General features: G+C 40.3%; 1 protein-coding gene across 4 annotated transcripts in view; it reads left to right on the top strand.

Moving 5' to 3' along the window:
- The window catches only part of LOC117533419 (MICOS complex subunit mic25-a-like), a 72596-nt gene that overhangs the window by 22601 nt on the left and 31793 nt on the right, over positions 1-18202 (top strand). For 3 of the 4 annotated variants that reach the window (XM_034197142.1, XM_034197140.1, XM_034197141.1), the window contains 2 exons: positions 561-644; positions 7998-8068. In XM_034197142.1, coding sequence (XP_034053033.1) covers positions 561-644; positions 7998-8068 — 155 coding nt within the window. Of the gene's footprint in view, positions 1-560; positions 645-7997; positions 8069-16701; positions 16779-18202 lie in introns of all 4 variants that reach the window. The other variant, XM_034197143.1, reaches the window with a different exon arrangement.

The following is an 18202-nucleotide window of genomic DNA, read 5'->3' as shown; positions in this document are numbered from 1 at the left end:
TACGAAATAGCCATTTGCGTTTTACTTTGTTGTGTATGTGATGTGATCTACCTTTCATATTGTTTTATATTTCCATCATACATTTGTCATAGATCCATAACATAGTGATGTTTCAGGTAACACATGCAGAAAAATAATGCATTGACATCATGAACCTGCAATTTGATGCTATATCCATTAACAACACACTTTTGGAGAGTTCTGTTGTGTCCTAAAATGTCTTAGACACTATTTTATGTTTTGTTCGCTCCCTGATGCAGAAGAAGTGGGTTTAGGTAAGGGTTCTGGTTAGTCTTTTGGGCACTGACAGAAACACATTGCCTTATTCTTCCCCCCTCAGCATGAAATATCTATTTTAGTACCTGGATTGATTTTTTTCTCTCCTGTTATTTAGCAAGCAGTCAGAATGATGTATTTTCACAGGTCATATTAATAGATTAAAATGTCATGATGCAATATAAAGAACCTGTTCAATAGCTTTTTAAAAGCAATGTTTTTTATTTATTTAATTTGTACCTTATTATGTCATTTATAATTCTACTCTCCCCTCCCCTTTTCAGGCCAACCAGCTGGAGAACAAAGAGAAGGAACTGGCCAGCATATCCAGCTTCTATAAACAGCAACTAGAAATACTGGACAAAAAGGTAAAGACGGTTTCATCTTATAAACATGTCATTAAGAGGAAATAATCAGAAACGCTCTTTCTATGAACATTCTTCAGTTAAGAGAGCAGTAGAACGTCTAGCACTCCTTGTGATATGTATAACAGAAGACCTTAGAAACCAGATTCAAACGTCCTCTAGGCTTTTACTGAAAAAAGTCCTCACACTTCAGGAATAGCAAAACAAGTCCTAACATGACATATTACTCACTCTCCTCAATCTCTTTGCCGATACAAGACACTCTTCCTTATCTTGGAAATGTCAAGCCCACATGCCAATGTCAGGAGGCAGATGTAAATGAATTGAAAGTCTCAGCAGGCGGATGAGAGTCACGGCTCTCCAGCACTCAGCAGCGGTCTCCCAGCGCGCTGAGAGCTGCAGTCGTCTAATCAAAAGTACTGTGGCTTTCTCTTCACTGTGTCCTTTAGCCGGCAACCCAGTGGTCTTTTTTTAAAATAAATAAAAGCAGTTTGTCGGGTGCTTTTAAGAAATTATGGCCTGTGTTCCCTCCATCTCAACACTAATGTGTTGTTGATATTTCGCATCCTTTCGCAAAAGCCAAATGCACAGGGGTCTGATAATGTTGCTTGCTTAAAGAGTAAACTTGGGCGGATTTGTTAAAGTACTCTGAGAGAAGCAAGGTCAGTGATGGTGCATGATTTCAGGGCAGGAAAAAAGTGCTTTATGCTTCTAGGGAATGGAAAGTGGCTTAGAGGAAGCACACTAGGTAGGAGAGTAACACTACACCATGCAAGTAAAGACAGGAAGGACATTTCAGAAAAACACAGATGAATAGTACACTGAACATTTTAAAATAAGACTTGGAGAAAAAGATTAGTACAAAAATAAAATCGTTAGTAATTATTGAGACTGGTGGCTGCTAATTGAACTGCAGTCAGCATCCTGTTCATCATGGAAAACAGTGACGTTTAAAGTGATCCCCAGAAACAGACAAAGGGTCTTCGATGTATCAGATGCCCTGACAAGTTTTATTAGGGGTGTTATGATATTGTCATTAATAAGTCAACTTTTACTGTGTGCTTTTTCTTTTATGATCGTCTGACGTCAGTAAGACAGGCTCCCCTAGATAAAACCTTTTTTAATGCTTACATGGAATTTGTGTTGGACTCTCTGCTATATTGTGTGATCTAATGTAAGTGTTGCACAAGACCACTGTATTGCAGCTAACGAGAGGCAAGGCATTCAGCGACGCAATGTCACATCCTTTACTTACATTACAATCCATTCAAACATAGACACATTGCTTCCTAAATGAACTGAAACTTCACCCCCCCCCCCCCCTCGCCTGCCTATCCTGTGTTTCTCCTCACAACCGCAGATCTCCCTCCAGTATTCAGTAGACAGTCTGTGGGACTTGACTCCCCCTCCACGTCTCTCCCTGCGTCCGGCAGGGCCCATCAGGCAGACGGGGGACCTTATCTAGTCCCTGGCACTCGCCTCCTTTAGGCCTCTGAGAAAACCTTTTTACATAGCCAAGTTAAATGGAGGGGCCCCTGCACGCCGTGCGGCAAGCAGCACACTGCGCCGCAATGCTTGACGGAAGAGACTGATTGGCAGAAGAGTGGAGGATGCTCTATCTCTCTCCGCTCGCCGCCGCAGTCGCTTTTTCTATCGCCTTTTTTCACCCCTCACTTGCTCGCAGCTGACCTGCATGCGGATGAGGGAGTGAGAAAGAGGCAGACTGGTAGCAGGAGATAAAGAGGCTATATGGACTGTGCATTAAACAGTCTATCCTGAGCCAGCGCCCTGAGCCGCCGTAACTCTCCCTCCTTCATTTTCCAATCTAGCACTCCATTCATCCACGCCTCCTTTTATGCCCCCTTTCCTTTACACTGCCTATTTTACTTTCCTTTCACATTCTCATACCTGTAGCAAACACCAGTTGGCTTGAAATAAATGGCCACTTAGAAGTTGAATTGTGACTGACAAAGCTTATATACATGAAATGCAAAAACTACTTAAAATCCTAATGTCTCAAGAGTATAAATTATGATTTGAAGATAGCTTTACATTGCTCTGTCCTGGCCTCTCATCCCTCAATGTTTTATTCGATATTTTGTATGCAAAGCAGAGATTTAAAGGTGTTGAACACCATGGTCCACACATGTATATCAGTCTGTGTGGTTGTCTTTACATATGCTAATAGGTCAGAGTTTATCCATAGAATTGTAAGAATGTAAAATACATGCACAAGCAGACACGCAATTGCCCTGATGTGTCGATGATATGAGGAAAAGATTTAAGCAAAAGGCAAGGGCAGCCAAATTAGAAGGAGAATCCACTGGTAATTGGTGTGTGATCTTCCCCTGAATCAACACTCTGGCCAATCAGCAGCCCCTTCCAACTGGCTTGTGTGTGTGTGTGTGTGTGTGTGTGTGTGTGTGTGTTGTGTGTGTGTGTGTGTGTGTGTGTGTGTGTGTGTGTGTGTGTGTGTGTGTGTGTGTGTGTGTGTGTGTGTGTGGATTACCTGTATGAAAACACACACTTACACACTCTGATGTCCAGTTTGCCCAAGGGATAAATGACGATAACCCATTATTGTGTTTGTCTAAAGGCTGTGCATGCAGCAGTGTGTTTGTGTGTGTGTTGGCACAACATGTTTGTATGTATGCTGTCACTTCAGAAGTAATTGTGACAGAGTGGCCAATCCACTGTACAACTTTGTGTTTCCTCTCTTCCCACACGGAGAGACATCCCAAGACACCCTGCAAACATCCTCTCCTTCTCTTTACCAATCCTTTCCCCTCTCCGCTTATTTGTGGATGCCTTCCTAATCTCTTCCCAGTGTACAGGTGGAGTATATCTGTCTCCCTGTGGCAACATAGCCTGTGACTCTGTAAACAAGTCTCAGTTTAAAATTCACCTCTTTTTAATCCCCCAACCAACCCCCCTCTCCCTTGTCGACTGCTTCCTCCCAAATAAAAAAAGCAAAAATTAATCCGCCTTCGTCCAGGCGTGGAGCGTGAAACAACCCCTCCCTGAAAATCCTGACATCAGCCTATCTCAATCTACGGCTGCTAGAGGGTGTTCAGACGAGTGTGCACGCAAGGATCATCTGAACACAAGCGTACTCATACAAACACAGATTTAGTCACACACCTGCATGTATGCAAGCTTACACACACACACACACACACACACACACACACACAACACACACACACACACAAACACACACACCCACACACACACACACACACACCACACACACACACACACACACACACACACATGTACCCACGTTAATCCCCTCCATGAGTCTTTCCAACACCCCAAAAACCTTGAGTTTGAGGGTTATCATCCCTCCTTTCTGTCTCTCCACATTGGGATTTTGTCCCCATGGGTGCAAACGACTGGGAAGAGCTCTCTGATCTCGTGTGTGTGTGTGTGTGTGTGTGTGTGTGTGTGTGTGTGTGTGTGTGTGTGTGGTGTGTGTGTGTGTGTGTGTGGTGTGTGTGTGTGTGTGTGTGTGTGTGTGTGTGTGTGTGTGTGTGTGTGTGTGTGTGTGTGTGTGTGTGTGTGGTGTGTGTGTGTGTGTGTGTGTGTGTGTGTGTGTGTGTGTGTAGTGTGTGTGTGTGTGTGTGTGTGTGTGTGTGTGTGTGTGTGTGTGTGTGTGGTGTGTGTGTGTGTGTGTGTGTGTGAGAGAGAGATAGTGCTGCCACTTCACTGGTATCATGAGGGCTGAGCTGGGGCTGTTGCTCTGGGTCTTTTCCGCCCACAGACACCAGAATAACATGTTGAAACACACAAAGACAACACACAGCCAACACTTTGACGCATAAGCTCCACCTGTCAGTCCAAACCCTCATTCACACTTCCTGTTTAGATTTTCCCTAAATATTTTGTTTATTATATTATTTTCCAACCAAAATGAGTGTAGTATTATTGCAAAAAAAGAGGTAAAAAATAACAAAGACAGTAACATATTGTATTGAGTAGTAGAGTATATACATGTACATATGATTTTCATCATTTTAATACTAAAGCAGGATTATGTGATCTAAACTAAATGTTTTTTTTTTTAAATGTTGTTTCTCAGTTTTTTACGCTATAAATTGACCTAAACGGCTAGTGTTTATTTGTTTATTTTCTTCCAAGTACGAGACACTACATCAGTGGTTCTCAAACTTTTTCTGTCAGGCCCCCCCTTTGGAGAAAAAAAAAAGTCGGGCCCCCCCCAACACAAATAGTCAGGCTCAGTGACGGCGCCAGAGATTTATTTTGGGGGTGCTGTGGGGTAGCTTGACGTTTCATAGAGGGTGCTCAAACATTTAGGGTTTCCCATTAATGTACCGGGAGCTACAGTGGAATTTTCTACCGCAACACTCCCCACACGCACAGTGTTCCCGCAACTGTTACAATGAAGGCTCGATAATCAGCTCACGGCATATAGGTGTAAGCAGGGGTCAAGTGCTATTCTTATAGGTGGTGTGTGGACCTCACAAAGGGGGGGTCCGGGGGCAAGCTCCCCCGGGAAGATTTATTTTTAAATATTGAAGTTTAAAAGCATCAATCTGGTGCACTTGAGAGCAAAATGAAGAGAGCTATGGATACATCTATCAACACCCATATGAAACAGAACTGTAAACATATTTAACTTTTTCTTTATGGATATTTTACAAATCACCCTTTTAAACTTTATTCTTGTTTACTGTCATATAGTATTTCATAGCTGTTTTTCATTTATTCTCTTATTTTTTTATAACTATAATGATCATATAAATGTGTGCCTCGGAAATAATTGTTTACATTAATGGTGACCAAAACGTTTGAGACCCTCTGAGATAACACTGAGAGTCCTTTAGCTCACTGAGTCTCTCAGTCTGACAGGAGAGGACTCTCCTCCACTTTGTTGTTGAAAAAACTCCTTATATCCGTTAGCATAGCTCGCTAGCACCAGAAGCTAACAACAACGATCTCCGGTACCGGTGTGCTCTCTCTCTCTCTCTCTCTCTCTCTCGCTCGCGCACACAAAATGGCTCGTTCCACACACACACAGAGCCGAGCTTTAATGAAACACAGAGACCCAGACGTAATAGTACTGTACTGCATCATATTATTTTCGAATCAATAATTTTTCAAATTATGTTCTTTTTTTTTTTATAACCATTTTTCCTCCTGGTCTCTCGCGCCCCCCCTGGCATGCCTCTGCGCCCCCCAGGGGCGGCGCGCCCCCCACTTTGAGAACCACTGCACTACATCAACCTCCGCCTGACCCCACCAAACCCACAACATAGAGTGGGGCAACAATCACCAGCAGAAACTCTCTTTACCTTTAAACCATCTGCTTGCTGCTTCCCAACACTCTATGTCCTGAATAATCTGAGGCACCCATGGGTTTAAGCCCCTGTGGTGCCTTTTTTTTAAAAATCTCGGCTCGAACACTGGATGTCCCACAAGGCAAATACCGACTTTCAAGTTTCAGCTCAGCTTTCCTCTGTTGAGTTTACCCGCTGAGCCCTTGACCTGAGGCTAAAGGCTAAGGCGTTACCATGTAGCTAACTTCTTACCACATATTTCCAGGGAGCCAGCCAAGGTATTAGCTAACTCTCCAACAAGAAATAGGACTCAATGTTTAAAGTCCATGACTTCAGGGCTACGTTTCTAGCACTCTAAATGTAAGGTATTAATTGGCAATGTTTAATGCTTTGTAGATTCATAAACCACCTAGATGGGGTTTTGAGGTCTTGGACTTTTTTTTTATCCCAAAGGTATGCTTCAAGTTTTGGAGCTGCAGTTGTAACTACCCCTCCTCCTAACTACTTCCTGTCGAGGTTGGATATTTAAGCTTAGTCCACATATTAGCAATGGGGAGATTTAGCAGCAAGAGAAGTATAATCCTGAATCCTTTCCTGGTAAATCCAATATAACACAGCCAGTAAACACAACTGACAGGGATAAAGTCTGACACATGGGGATGTTTGGCATTGTGAATTACCGCAACAGCCAAAATGGGACACAAACTCAGATGATATAATGAAGTGAAACTGTAGACACATTTAATTGGTTTCTAAATGAATGTACATGGTCAATAGCTTGATTCAAGGCCTACGCAAGACAGTTAAGAATCTTGACGTTATCTTCCTACTCCGAAGCCACAAACATGGGCACAACACAACAGCACTTAATTTCGCCTATAAACTGCAGAAGTTTTCAGGGTAGGAAAAAGTGATTGACAGATGATTTGGCCAACATGACTGACAAGATGCCAGCTCCTGCAGACTTATATTTGACTGTCTTCTCTTTAAAGATCAGGAAATGAAAGGATAAAGAGGCAGATTATTACATTGTAGTGAATACTTGCAGATAGGATTAAGGAAAAATAGATAGCTATAACATTACTTGAGTCATTTCCAGCTGCAGACATTCAGATCAGGAGAAGCATGTCTGCGGATCACTGTGAAATAATGAGATATGAAAATGACTAGGGGGCACTGGAGGAGTAGAGGGCTGGGGATTGTGAAGGAGGTTTGCGTTTGATCCCATCTCTTTCCCTGCTCCGTCACTTCAATTATCGTCCTCTCCCATCACCCCATCTATTGGGAATATATGGCATAATTAAGCAAAAGCGTAAGAGCACTGTATAGGTTATTGGTTTAAAGCGGTGATTACTGCGCAGTGGATGTGTATGAGAGGGTGGTGAGAGAGATTTGCTTTGAGTTTGGGGCATTCTAGACAAACTGTATTTCACATTTTTTGACAAAGGAAGTCATATATCCTACAGAGAGGATGATTTTAAACAAATGGTTAGTACTTTAGCTGGAAAAAAAGCACACCATACACATAGTTATACAAAATACTTATTGTTTGGCTTCTTCCACGTCAGTGCAACACTCCCCAAAATGCAGTGTAGTTAATTCTGCATATGACCTTGCCCTCTAGGCATGGGGTACACCTGTGTAGCAATTGCAGTTTAAATGCCACTGTTTCTCGCATTGAATAAAGCATACGGAGTACCAACGAACATCAGCATTCAAATTTGTAAGCAGCGCTGTGAAATTCAAAGGTCGCTAATTTAACAAATGACATTTGGGATAGTGCTGAATGCATTTTGCTTATCACCGTTGGCTTATTAGAGTTTGAACTATAGCTAAAAAAGGGAAAATGCAGGTTGTTAAGCTGTAATTCACAGGACTTGATTTGAGGGCCTAGGCAATCTTGTTTTCATGTTTTAAACATTTTATAATGTGAAAGCCATCATTAAAAGTGTGCATAAGCACCTGGCTTGATGTTTAAATAGTGAAGTGCAACTTCTTCTGAGCTTTTTAATACCACTGAATTAATTCTCAAGGTTCTTTGTCTCTTTGCCTCCAGAACCTAGAGAACTACAAGCAGACGGCTGAACAGTACAACGAGGCAGCGAGCAAAGCTGAGGCCGACATCAGGTAAATACTGTGCAACACCATTTCCTGTGGAATGAACCATTCAGCGCACCATTACAGGGCTGCTCCTTACTGCCTCAGTACCGTTATGTTTTTTACGAGCCCATCATAGGCTAAAGCAGTTTGCCGAATTCATCTCTAAATAATCTATTAGTTGAGGCTGTGATTTTTTTTTGATGTCGTAACAACAGTGAGAAAGCAGATGTGGTCAGAGGCCTGAGTTTGAAGGAGTTTGCCATGTGTGTATACCGTTAATGGTACAGTCCACACATTACTTCCCACACATACAATGTTTAGGCTAAACGATGCTTTCTTATTATCTTTTCCCTCTCCTTTGTCATAGTATTGTGACAAAACTATGAAATTAATATATCATGTCTCACCATTTTCCTATTAAGATAAATTAGATAATTCTGACATTGTTGTTTCTCAGACTCTCAGAATATATTTATCTTATTTTAGAATTGTTAAACAATGTTCTTAACATAGCTTTTAATTGTCATCTTGTCATTACATGCATTTAATAACAAAACAATACCTAAATAATGAGGCAGTACTTTCATCTAGACCACCTGCTGCTTTCTTTCTCAATGTCTTGCTTCATTTGGAAGAAAATAGTGAAAAATACATAACAATATCAATTTTATTTTATTTATTTGTCTTTCCAGTACTCGGAGAGACAGATAGAATCGTGTGAAGCGGATTAGCTGGTTTTAAATATAATTTCAGCAGTGAATGTGCGCTCGATTTTATGTATTGATTTGTACAAAAATGAATACGTTCTTGTGGCATATTGAGACTCTTCCTACGATGTCCAATAACTGCTAAAATGTCTACATTAACATTCTCTCCTTTCTTCTTCTTTTGTTTATGATAATGCACCTCAATAGCCTTTGTCATGTAGCCAGTACCTGCTTAGTAATCATAGCAATACATGATGAACTCCCTGGCCTTTGCAATGGCCCCATTCGGCTGGTAGTAATAGTAGTAAAACAGAAACAGCAGGATTTGACAAGAAGCAGAGGTTCCTCTTCAGAGTTCAGACTTCTTCTTCTGCTGTTAAAAACATGTCTGAGTCATTCAACACTGAACTGCCAGAGAGTGTGGGCTGTGACAATTTACGCCCCTCTTTAACACCGATTCTTAACCATTTTTGAAGGGAGAATGAGCCGAAGAGGTCTGTGAATCCAATTTAGTCAGACAGCCATTAAAATCTTCTTCCCGCATGCATGGCAATGATTGTTGCAAAACTGATGAAAGACGACTAATTAATTCAGATCTTTTTTTTCATTGGTTATTTTCACACACTCATTCATCACCTTTTAGTTCCTATTAACACATAAAACCTTTTTTTACCTTCACACTTATGGTTGCGCATTCAAACCTGTAAAAGTAACAATGTAGGAGCCAGTTATATTACCCTCTGCTATTAAAAGTGTTTCATTTATGCAAGTCTCATTGGATTCACTGGGGATACAACAAATACAAATGAAAAGGAATAATCTCTCTGCGAGCATTAATCATTTGTATTGGGTTGATTGGGAAGTTTTACATTTATATTTAAATGGCAATATCTGAAAAGAAAAATTGTAATTGTTCTTGATCCTCTCATTTGCGTGCAGTTTGAACTAGATATTACACATGTTGTCGATTAGCTTTCCATTGGATAATGAGGGGAGAGCAAATGTGTGGCTCAAGTCATTAAAGGGTTTGTTGATGTGGGAGCAGCGCAGAGGCGTAATTGAATTAGAGCAAACTCTCTTTAATATCACAACCATCTGAATATACATCAGTTACTAACAAGGTGGGAAATGAAAGAAAGTCACTGTCATTGTCGGCACAGTTTTGCAGCATTAGTTTGTATGATGAGGCCTTGTGAGTTAAGGTGCATAAAAAAGCAACTTCCTATCAAATGATTGGCTTTCCTCCTTCTATCATTTAAAGTGTCAGACAAAATATAAAGCAACGCTGTTCTGGAATAAATTTGTGAATGTTATAATTGAGAAACCAGCGCAGCACACATCCCAGTTCTTCCCTGGCAACAGCAAGAGGAAAAGGTAGAAGCTCTGTCGTCTTGCTAGCTTTGCACTGTATGATAGGTAGTGACCTCATCCACATTTTCTTGCACCTGGTCCATTGAATTGAACAGAACACAATTCAAGTCCAACATTTTGTCCGAATGATTACATTAGCAAGGATTTGCTATTGTCCGTCTCTGCATTGAAAAGGTTAGGAGATCAGTTCTGCACGAGTTTGCCGAAAGAAGAGCATTTTGTCCTTCCACAATGTGTTGCTCATTATTTTTGTTGAAGTGCGCACACACACACCACATTTTTCACTCCCTTTTTTTCTTTCTATCTCTGCCACACATACAGGCACACTTTGTATTCAGGCAGCCACGAGCTCGTCATGTTCAGTCAGCATTTGGGCAGCGTTTCATTGTGCCGTGGTCACGCTGTCATTTCACACTACACTGACCACCCAGTAATTATTCTATTTACCCACCAGTGAAGGGAGGGGGTGCAGCGCAGTCCAACACATTATGTAGCTACAGCCTGACTCTTTCTTCTGTCTTTGTATCTGTCTCCAGTGTCGACCTATAAATCGCTCTCTTATTGTCTCATTCACCTAATTCTTAAATATATTTTCCATCTCAGCTACACATGGTTGCAACTTCTTTTATTGTTCTAAGCCTGTTTCTCCTGGAACTTTGATCTTCCTTTTCTCTTGATGTTCCTTTTGTCTTGAAAGAAGAGGAGTGATGAGGTAGCCTGTGTTAGTTATAATATTTTTGATCTCCTTCCTCTTGACAGTTTTGGCTGTATAACTGTTGTACCTGACTTGCAGAAAGACAGTATTCATGCAAAAACATTGGCTGATAAAAGCCGCAAGAAAGTCACAAAATACACTTCAATGACAACAACACAATGATTGTTACCTTAAAAGGAGTTTAGCAGTTAGGAATCAATATTCCTGTAATACGGGAGATCTTTATTGGCGCATTTGTACTTGTGGAGAGGGTGATTGGAGCTGTTAGTATTGGTGGAAGATGTTGACAAATTGATTTCCTGCTGTAAGAAGAAGGAACAAGTTTTATCATTAACCTAAGCAGCATCTGAAATGAAGAGCCAGCGGCAGTATAACACAGTCTGTTCTGTAAGACTAAACCTATATGTTAAGAAAATTACAATTTAACGAAAAAAACAAAACAAATCTAGTTTTCAGGGAGATGGAAATCAGGTACAGTTCTGAGTAGCTGTAAAGGACATCACCATAACAAATCTCTAGTGATTTCCACTTTTTTTATTGACAGTTTTCCAACTTTGGTTCCTTCTTAATAGCTGTGATTCCAAAACCAGCCCAACATCTGAATGCAAATGTGAAATCTAGAAGCTGCCTCTCTCACCTGATGAGGTTGAATTTAAGATGGAAGCCTCCTGTGCTATTGCCTCTTTATTCCTGCATCGGACAAATCTGTAAAAGGTTATGTTGTCTACTTGCCTCGCCCAAACACATGGAGCATTTTAAAGAAGTTCATCCATTAGCCTTGCCTTGGGGTATCCGACTAGCTATATTCCGCAAAAATACCTCACCCGAGAGACCCACAAGATTGCGGCTTAGCTTACTTTAGGATCTAAAAATCCATTAATCCTCTTAAAAAAAAAACTGGTTAACCTCAAAGTGTTTGTAAAAAGACAGAACCTGAGTGAACCTCAGGTGGATGTTGTTGTGAGTATTCACCATGAAGTAACTGCTGACAGTTTGTAGTTAAAAGCCTTCTTTTATATAGGGTTTGTTATTTCTTCTTTATGTGTCTATGTGTGTGTGTATGAGGGTAGCATGTCCAATTAGTGAAACAGACAGGTAGCTAACTCTAAGGATCTCTGTGCCCCACACGGTAGTAGACTGCTAGTCATTACCAGAGACAGGACCTGTCTGCACTGTGTGGTTCAACAAAGATTTACCATTAAGACAGAAGGCTCGTACACACAGTGCTTCGTGTGTGTGTGTGTGTGTGTGTGTGTGTGTGTGTGTGTGTGTGTGTGTGTGTGTGTGTGTGTGTGTGTGTGTGTGTGTGTGTGTGTGTGTGTGTGTGTGTGTGTGTGTGTGTGTGTGTGTGTGTGTGTGTGTGTGTGTGTGTGTGTGTGTGTGTGTGTGTGGATATAGATATATAAACACCTACACACAGATACAGTACAGATTTAGCCTGTGCAGTTGCAATAGATGTGATAAATAAAGACAGTGTAAATTCTCATTTTACATTTTTCACATTTCCATCATTTATTCAAGACATTTCCTTTTACATGTTGATGATGTATGATGTAAGACAGTTATGTACGTTACAGTTTAATTGGTCTATTTGCCATTTGCATTTCTAGTTAAATAAGACATTGCCTGCTGTTAGTATAAGAAGTAGGGATCATCTAAGTAACCGAGGCCTGACCCAGAACTTGAGTCGGGCGGCATCAGAATCACATATATTCTAATCAGGAAAGGTTGGGTCCCTTTCCTTTGCAACCAGTTTTGGGTCTCTATGTTAAATATACAGTAATTCCCAAATGGATTAGATTGAACTCCCCTATTAACTCTGACATTGTGGTGTGTCATATTCATCACAGCAGAAATACGACAATTTTGTAGTCGGAAAAGTATTTCCTCCTACTCTTTATTGACCTTTTCTGCTTGTTTAGTCTACTGTTGCCATTCTTTGTGATGTAACTCTGCTCGGGTCATCTGCATTCTGGACAAGACAACAGGAGATTATTTAACACTCATGTAGCAATGTAACATACAGCAAAGCAAAGTAAAAGATTATTTCTCTTTGTGTCATGGATTTTAAAAGCTACAGTGCTTCTTTTAAAGAAAAGTGAAGTTGTTTGAAGTAAAAGGAGCTTCAAATGATAAAAAACTGGAATTGAAATAGTTGATGATAAAAAGGCTAGTGATGTAGAGTGATAGCAGCCAATGGCTCCGGAGAGCATGTCCCCCCCCCCATCCCCATCAACTCGAGTGAGTCGTCCAACCGCAAGGTCTCCTGATTGAAAAGTTATCAGTGATGAGATGTCACACACAAACACAAGTGCACATGCGGCCCTTATCTTGTTCCCGCATGTCACCTGTTTTAATGAAACACTCTCCTTATCCCCTCCCATCTCCCTGTCCCTATACTCCCACAAAGTGAGTTTGGTGGGGATCAATCAGCAAGGCTAACAGAGTGAGAATTGTTCTCCTACATTCCTATCTGCCTGCAGCACTTCAGCTGTCAGCGTGAGAAGATACGGAGAGTTCTGTCTGTCTCCAGTCCGTGGCTCGGACTTGTTTTTTTTTGTTTTCTTATTTCCTATTTCAGATTCAGTTTCATTAAACATACATGTTCACCTTTTGGTCAACAGTTTTTCCATTTTCATTTAGCTGTATCTACATAGCCAACATAAGAAAATAAAAAAAGTACAAAAAGGGATCAATACAAATAATAATAATAAAATAGACATATGAAAAGATAAATACATACAAATAATAATAATAATAAAATAAGACAGCAAAGGGGGGGGTCATCCATGTGTGTGTGTGTGTGTGTGTGTGTGTGTGTGTGTGTGTGTGTGTGTGTGTGTGTGTGTGTGTGTGTGTGTGTGTGTGTGTGTGTGTGTGTGTGTGTGTGTGTGTGTGTGTGTGTGTGTGTGTAGTTGTGTGTGTGTGTGTGTAGTTGTGTCTGTGTGCTGCTTGGACTTGTTTTTGATTGCTGTTCCCTTTTGAGACGTAGAAATGGTGGACTGAAGATTACACTCTGAAGTTTTTAGATTGTTGTCATAAGCTTAGGATATTGCTCTATACCTTAGAAAAGGTAAGTTTACTGAGTATTATGACTACTAAAATAACTACTACTACTACTGAACAGGGAGATCTCTGCCAGTTGAACTATAATGATGTGGATTTGATCCTTGTGGAAGTATCATAAAAGCTTTACAAAGCCTCGAACAATGCAGTGTGCATGCTCTGTCATTCCTTTTGATCTCACCCCAGCCATGACATCTCTGATCCTCTCCTCTCTCCCCCTTACTAGCATCCCTCCTCACATGCTCTCACTAGTCTCTCTGCTAGAAAGTGCGGTGCTGCACAGCGTTTGGAGGCAGGACCAAACCATTACATGTAAATAGAGGGGGGTGTTCGATGCTTTGGATAATTAACTTTTGGAAGAAAATAAGTTAAATTAATCATACATTTAGTGAGTACATTATCAATATCATGTTATATTAATGTTAATTATTAATGATTGATGACAGGTTACTTAACATTTTTTCTTAATGTTCTAACATTTTTTGGGGCCCCTGTCAGTCACGGGCCCTTAGAATCATCCTAACTTTTCACCCCCTTACGGCGCCCCTGCCCCCTCCACTCAGCGTAATAATACAAATCAAATGTACAATGCCATGGCTGCCGCCTAAAAGAAAAAACGAAATCCTTGCCATCATACATTAATAACCACACACACACACACACCAACTTTGACACTGGGAGAATAATAAGATGCTACGCCCTTACGATTTTTCCTTTTTCTTCTTATTGCTTAATTCCCTAATGTCACGCTTTGCAGTGGCGAAGAACTTGAGCTCTCTTCATGAAAACCACGCACTGCTAAGGTGAGACAAAAAATAATGAAATACTTTACCAATTTGAACCTAATCTTCTTCCCCAAACTCTGCACGCATTTATGCAAAACATCACAAGCACAAAGCAATTGGAGTGTTGTTTTGCTCCTTCTCCCTGCAAAAGTTGGCTATCAAACTAGCTGGGGCGGCTAATGTTTTTCTAATAAGAGCTCACCTTTAATTTCAGTCAAACGAGGCAGTTGGTGAAGATTAGCAGAGGCAATTTTCTGCTTCAGATTCCATTATTAAAGGACTCCTGCTATCAGAAAGTTTCTCTTGTTGGATTGAGAAAAGTTTTTTTTTCCTTTTTACTTGAGCTTGGATGAATACCGTTGGGCTATTGTTGCTGTTATCTTCTTCTCTGAGGGAGTCATTCAGAATGCCTAGCAGCTGTCAAACATCAGCCAGTCGTATCATTTAAATCATGTGATTGAAACTCTCGGCAACAGGTTTAAAACTGACTAACACAACAACAGCATTTGTATTGTCAGTGCAACAATACACATTGTTTGTTTTCAAGAGCTGACCTGGCAAATCCTATATTTTAAATCTCATAAGGTTTCTTTAATTTGAATAGGAGCCATTCAGCCCAAAACACCTATACCCTATATCAAAAGACTATTAAGTATTTTATAAATATCTCAAGGTAACACCACGACAGGTGAGTGTTTCCAGCTTTCTTTAATACGGTTTAAATTATTTTAGTCTACTCTTATTAACATCAACCAATTACTTAAATGGAACCTGGTAGCACCTTTTCAGATCCCAATATAATGCCAAACATTACACAAAGTGCACTAACTAAACATTAAGGCACAGAGTGGCGTGGCACCGCACCACGAGGCAGAGGTAAAATGCAGATTATGGTGGTTGCCATGGGTTACTGTTTGTCTATGCAAGCTGCAAGGGTATTTGTCATCTAATACGTCACTGTCAAGTTCAGTCTCTCTCTCTCTCTGTCTCCCTCTCTCAGGTTGCATTCACTTCCCTTTCATGAATATTCTCTCCGCCAGTGATTTATTTAATCCTGTCGCTCTACCCTCTGCTGCACACGGCACACACACACACACACACACACACACACACACACACACACACACACACACACACACACACACACACACACACCACACACACACACACACACACACACACACACACACACACACACACACACACACACATGCCGTGCATTTACAAAGCACAGTTAAAATGTGCACACTAATTTATTGTGTGTATTTGTCAGTGAAGGAAGGGACTACTGAGCTCATTCATATGTGAAGGATGTATGATTCTGTAATTGCTTTATGGCATGGCATGAGGGCAGTTGTGTGAGTGTGTGTGGTGTGTGCGTGCATGATTGCGTATGTGAATGTAAGGTGGTCAGCTTCCAAAAATAAATAGGCATGTCTCATCATGTTAAAGGAAGTCATGCATCTCTTTATCAAATTGAACACAAATTCTTTCTATTTCCCTCTCTGTCTTGTGTACTCTTTTCCTCTCAATAGTTCAGTGTTATACAGAGTGTAAACAGACTGCGGAATAACATCTCATTGCTTTATATTCTATTATAGTATACTATTGTATTCTATTTGAGATTCAAAGCTCAGTCTTGACCTATGTGACAGCAGTTGAAAAAACAATCTCACCTCGAGGGGTTATGAAAACACATCATGAATAAGAACTAATTTGGTGGCCAGAAAAACAAGAACATCTTTATTTCCATGACAACTGGGCAAAAGCAAAAAAAAATTGATATGTTAAACTATCAACTACCTAAATAACTTAAAGTAAATATTGTTATAGAATATTGTTCCTATTCTGTTCTAATATATTTATATTCTGTTATTTTCCATTATATTCTGTTCTGTTTTGTTGTTTTATATACTTTGATTGATTTGTTCTTGTCTTTTTCAAAATTCACTTCTGTTTTGTATTGTTCTATTATATTCAATTGTTCTTTTCTTCTCCGGTTTGTATTATTTTCAGTTTTGCTCTCTTCTATTGCCAGTGGACTGAGTGTGAATATGAAAGGTTGAACAGGATGCAGCGCTGTGAATAATAAGGTGTGTGTGTGTGTGTGTGTGTGTGTGTGTGTGTGTGTGTGTGTGTGTGGTGTGTGTGTGTGTGTGTGTGTGTGTGTGTGTGTGTGTGTGTGTGTGTGTGTGTGTGTGTGTGTGTGTGTGTGTGTGTGTGTGTGTGTGTATCCATATCCCAATCCTTCCAGTTACGAGTTCTGTCACAACAGCAGGTAAATTACTACAAGCAGCGGAGCACTCAAGGATTACCCTCATGTAGGATTAGCATTCGTACCTGTGTGTGTGTGTGTGTGTGTGTGTGTGTGTGTGTGTGTGTGTGTGTGTGTGTGTGTGTGTGTGTGTGTGTGTGTGTGTGTGTGTGTGTGTGTGTGTGTGTGTGTGTGTGTGTGTGTGTGTGTGTGTGTGTGTGTGTGTGTGTGTGTGTGTGTGTGTGTGTGTGTGTGTGTGTGTGTGTGTGTGTGTGGATATGATTGTGTGCTTCATCCACACTGGCTTGTACTGTATGTGCGTAAGTAAGATAAAAATAAATGAGAAAGTTTGACTCTGACTCCTAAGCTGCTTTGTCAATGCATAATGCATCTCTTTCCACAGGCTGCACCTTGGAGCCTTTAAAAACTATTTCAGCTTCTCCAACTGCAACAAAAAACAACATAAACAATCTTATAATGTTATTATTTTCCTTGTCTCTTCATCAGATTGAATGACACAAACAGAAATCATTACGCCGGCTGTTACTGTAGTTTGGATTTAGCCTTCTAGGAATTGGTTACATTTAGTCACTTGGATCTAATTGATTTTTCTTGTTTTGTTTGTGCAAATTTGATATTGAATTTCAACAGTTGAATTGAGTAAGTACCTGCGATTTCCTTTTTAATTGATTTTGAGCCATTATTTTTTTTTTATCCCAGTAAGAAGCTGAAATTTGAGCTTTACGCTGTTGCTGACTTGTTTACTAATGTCATCGTGAGATATGATGAGAGAAGTCATATTTTACGGCTCTCTAGTTCTTTGACTAAACATTCAACTGTGTTATAGCTGTTTATATCATGTTTGATAATGTTTCTGCTCTATGACCTGTTTCACTCCTTCTAGTAAGACACCGTCAGATCTCAACGTGTAGTTTGTCAGTGAGACTAAACATAAATGTGTAATTGTTGAAAATCCACTTCAGAAATATGACGGTAGATCCCAGGTTGTAAAGAAAGAAAATCATGTTTTCCTTATACCATAAATAATAATTTACTAATAAACGTATCAAATTGGATTAGCTTTAAAGTTGACATTTTGAAGATCCTCGTTTTCTTCTCTTTTTTTCTCAATTTGTGATTCCAGGTGTTTTCTTTACAGATGTTACATCCCGGTAATGTCCCCACAGACGCTCAGTTTGTGAAACCACACATGGAAAAGCTTTCATAATTGGGCTGAGACTCAATTAACATTATGTTACCTCA

Source organism: Gymnodraco acuticeps, unplaced genomic scaffold, assembly GCF_902827175.1.
Source record: "Gymnodraco acuticeps unplaced genomic scaffold, fGymAcu1.1, whole genome shotgun sequence".
NCBI classification, from domain to species: Eukaryota; Metazoa; Chordata; class Actinopteri; order Perciformes; family Bathydraconidae; genus Gymnodraco; species Gymnodraco acuticeps.
Note: the sequence above shows the minus strand (reverse complement) of the source record. Positions and strands in the feature narration are given on the sequence as shown.